Genomic DNA, 3,452 nt, shown 5'->3' with positions numbered 1-3,452 from the left:
ACTTATACCACGGGGGGGTGGGGGGGGGAATGGGGTTGAGGGGTAAGTTTGTGGAGGCCAAGAAACCACACTGCATAATGGCACAATAGGTGGCTCAGTGTGCATTGTCTATATGCGAAGTTTAATGGTTTCTCGTGCGTACATAAAAGTCTGTATATTTTATATTTTTGCAAAGGTCCTTGAGGCTATGTAATACTATGCTAAGAATATTGTAAGAAGAAACCCAAAATGCTTATAATTCATTCAGTCGTATTTTGACTTTGACTTCTTGTACAATAAACTTATTTTCAATAAATTCTTAATTTTCTATTATAAAAAAAAAAACTAAATAGGGGCAAAAGTCTGGAAACACAAATACTTTTCCATACTCTGCTTTCTTTTTTCCATACTTTCCCAGACCTGGAAAGAACTTAAATCAAATTCCATACTTTTACTTTTACAAACCCCGTAGGAACCCTGTTTTAATGTCTTGGAAATCTTCAGAATTTCTAAAGTAATAAAATTATTTCTTCTCTATAGCTTTTGTGAGAGCTCTGTTGACTTAGTCATATTAGCTACTCAAATTTGAGGACATGCATGGGCTAAATGTAAGTGTGTAACAGCCCAAGCTAATTCTCTTTTCTAATAGAGTTTCTAAAGGGTTAATTGTGTTTTAAGACAATTTTGTTCCCCACCATACAAATAAGTGACTAAAAAAACAGCAATGTTGAACAGGGATTGAATAATTATGACATAGCTGTGTTATTTAAAAAATTCTAGAACTCAAAAATATTACATTATATATTGACTATCACTTTTAATATGCCAGTAATCTGTTATAGATGCAATTTTTTTTTACAAAGTACTGGATCTTCAGAAAAGCTTGTATTTGTAAAGTATGCACTCTCTGGCAGTTGAATAATTTTGATTGCAACTGTGTGTGTGTGTGTGTGTGTATATATACAGTGGGTACGGAAAGTATTCAGACCCCCTTAAATTTTTCACTCTTTGTTATATTGCAGCCATTTGCTTATTTTGAATAAACTTTTATTTTTATCTTTTCATATTTCATTTTAGTAATTTAGCTATGTGCTTTTGTCATTTTGTTAGTTTTTTATATTTCTATTTAGCTTTAATTTATTTTTATTTTAGTTTTGGAAATTTTAGTACTTCAACTTTATTTTATTTCAGTTAATTGCCAAGGCAACATATCTAATTTCTATTTAAGGTTTTCATCTAACATCTATATATATATATATATATATAATAAAAAATAAAATTAAAAGTTTTTTTACATCCGTTTTTATCAATTGTCACAGCTGTAATAAGAATTTGGTAATAATTTTATTTTATTTGTTTGAACGCTTCCATGTAGGCTCCTTGGTGCTTGCTGTGTGGAACATCGAAAAATATTCAGTAAAAAACCAAGAAAAGACAGACGAAATGCATTTAAAGTCGCTGCACTGTGTATTTATGTGTGAGGCGCGAGCACGCGAGGGGGGTAAGATTTTCATGGGGGGTCGGATTTCGGTACAACACCGGTCAAAAATCGATTCAAATGTGTGACGACACAAATCGGTTGAGATGCCAAACAAATCGCGATACAACTGGAGTAGGAGTTTATATGAATGTATCTCTGAGGGGAACTGACTATCTTTAGAAAATACATGGTATTTTCTTTTCATTTTGCCTTTGAACAATGCATATTAAAGTAGTATTCATAAGCGCAGTTCTGCTTTGTTTACAGCGGTAACCAAGGAAACACTGTATCACTGCTGTTCTTAAGCGCCACCTGCTGATTAAAAGTTTTTTTACATCCGTTTTTATCAATTGTCACAGCTGTAATAAGAATTTGGTAATAATTTTATTTTATTTGTTTGAACGCTTCCATGTAGGCTCCTTGGTGCTTGCTGTGTGGAACATCGAAAAATATTCAGTAAAAAACCAAGAAAAGACAGACGAAATGCATTTAAAGTCGCTGCACTGTGTATTTATGTGTGAGGCGCGAGCACGCGAGGGGGGTAAGATTTTCATGGGGGGTCGGATTTCGGTACAACACCGGTCAAAAATCGATTCAAATGTGTGACGACACAAATCGGTTGAGATGCCAAACAAATCGCGATACAATTGGAGTAAGAGTTTATATGAATGTATCTCTGAGGGGAACTGACTATCTTTAGAAAATACATGGTATTTTCTTTTCATTTTGCCTTTGAACAATGCATATTAAAGTAGTATTCATAAGCGCAGTTCTGCTTTGTTTACAGCGGTAACCAAGGAAACACTGTATCACTGCTGTTCTTAAGCGCCACCTGCTGTCAGAGAGTGAATCTGCGTCTCATTCAGCTCGTCTGCTGTTTCGTCTGCTTGCATTTAGCAATCTATAGCTCCTTTTTATTTATTTATTTACTTATTTATGATGTTGACATGCAGTATCAGGGCTTGAAAATGCTGCCCAATGGCAATACCTAAATACTTTTGTTATCCTTACCTGAAAGTCTGTTCATTTCATTTGTATCTTTGTTCTATTGTATTTGTGCTGTTGCTTGTCATTTGTTTATTTACTCTTAGTTTATTACTGACTGTTTAATTGTCTTTAACAATGTTTGAATTTTACATTAATAAGGCTATTAGTTTTTGCTGTTATCAAAATTGGAATTGTGAATTTTAAATGGTATGTAACATTTTAGTGTCAAAACCTTTTTAGAATACAAGGTTACCATTGGTTATACATGGTTATCATTCATGTCTGTAGTACAAACAAGGACAAGTTACAAGTTAACTGCAGATGTTAAATACTTAGTTTGCTCAAATCAAGTAGGCAAGTGTGCAATAGTAATAGTGATGTTTGACTTGACAAACACCAATAATTAGCTTGTAAATCTCACCAGCTACGTTTGTTGTCGAAGAAGAGAACGAGGTAAAGTTTCTCTTCAGACTTGTACTGCATCTGTTCTCCGAACCGTAGAACGTCCAGCGGGGGCATTGGGATAGAGACTCCATTGTGCTGGCACCCCACTCGTGGCATGTGAGGGTCTACGATCTTTAATAAAACAAAAACATGTTACAGAAAATGAGGACAATCCTGAAAACAGTCAAATGACTGTCATTGTTTATAAATATTAATTACGATATACACTATTTAAAATTATTTTCACTTGTTATTAAATATATAGTCTATGTCAGGGGCATGGGCATCGCTACAAGGTGTGCGTTTATCGATAGATTGTTATAATATCTGCATCTGTGCAGTTCTTTGTCATAAATACAGTTTACAAAATATCACGTGGGAGCAATCGGTTCCCCATCTACTGTAGCCTAAGTTTTCGCTGCGTTCACCCCTCATCACACCACAAGTTTCCTCCAGTGAAAATAAAGCACATATGAACGCATATACTTTATAAAACAATGTTGCCATGTTCATTTGAATGTATATAGCCTATATATATATATATATATATATATATATATAT

General features: G+C 34.0%; 1 protein-coding gene across 2 annotated transcripts in view; it reads right to left on the bottom strand.

Annotated features, from left to right (window-relative positions):
• The window catches only part of LOC107744592 (bromodomain-containing protein 1-like), a 103,608-nt gene that overhangs the window by 14,840 nt on the left and 85,316 nt on the right, over positions 1–3,452 (bottom strand). For both annotated transcript variants that reach the window (XM_016558311.1, XM_016558312.1), the window contains exon 12: positions 2,868–3,022. In XM_016558311.1, coding sequence (XP_016413797.1) covers positions 2,868–3,022 — 155 coding nt within the window. The remainder of the gene's footprint in view (positions 1–2,867; positions 3,023–3,452) is intronic.

Source organism: Sinocyclocheilus rhinocerous, unplaced genomic scaffold (genome assembly GCF_001515625.1).
Source record: "Sinocyclocheilus rhinocerous isolate Xijiao unplaced genomic scaffold, SAMN03320098_v1.1 scaffold1580, whole genome shotgun sequence".
Lineage (NCBI taxonomy): Eukaryota > Metazoa > Chordata > Actinopteri > Cypriniformes > Cyprinidae > Sinocyclocheilus > Sinocyclocheilus rhinocerous.
This window is presented reverse-complemented; position numbering and strand designations above follow the sequence as displayed.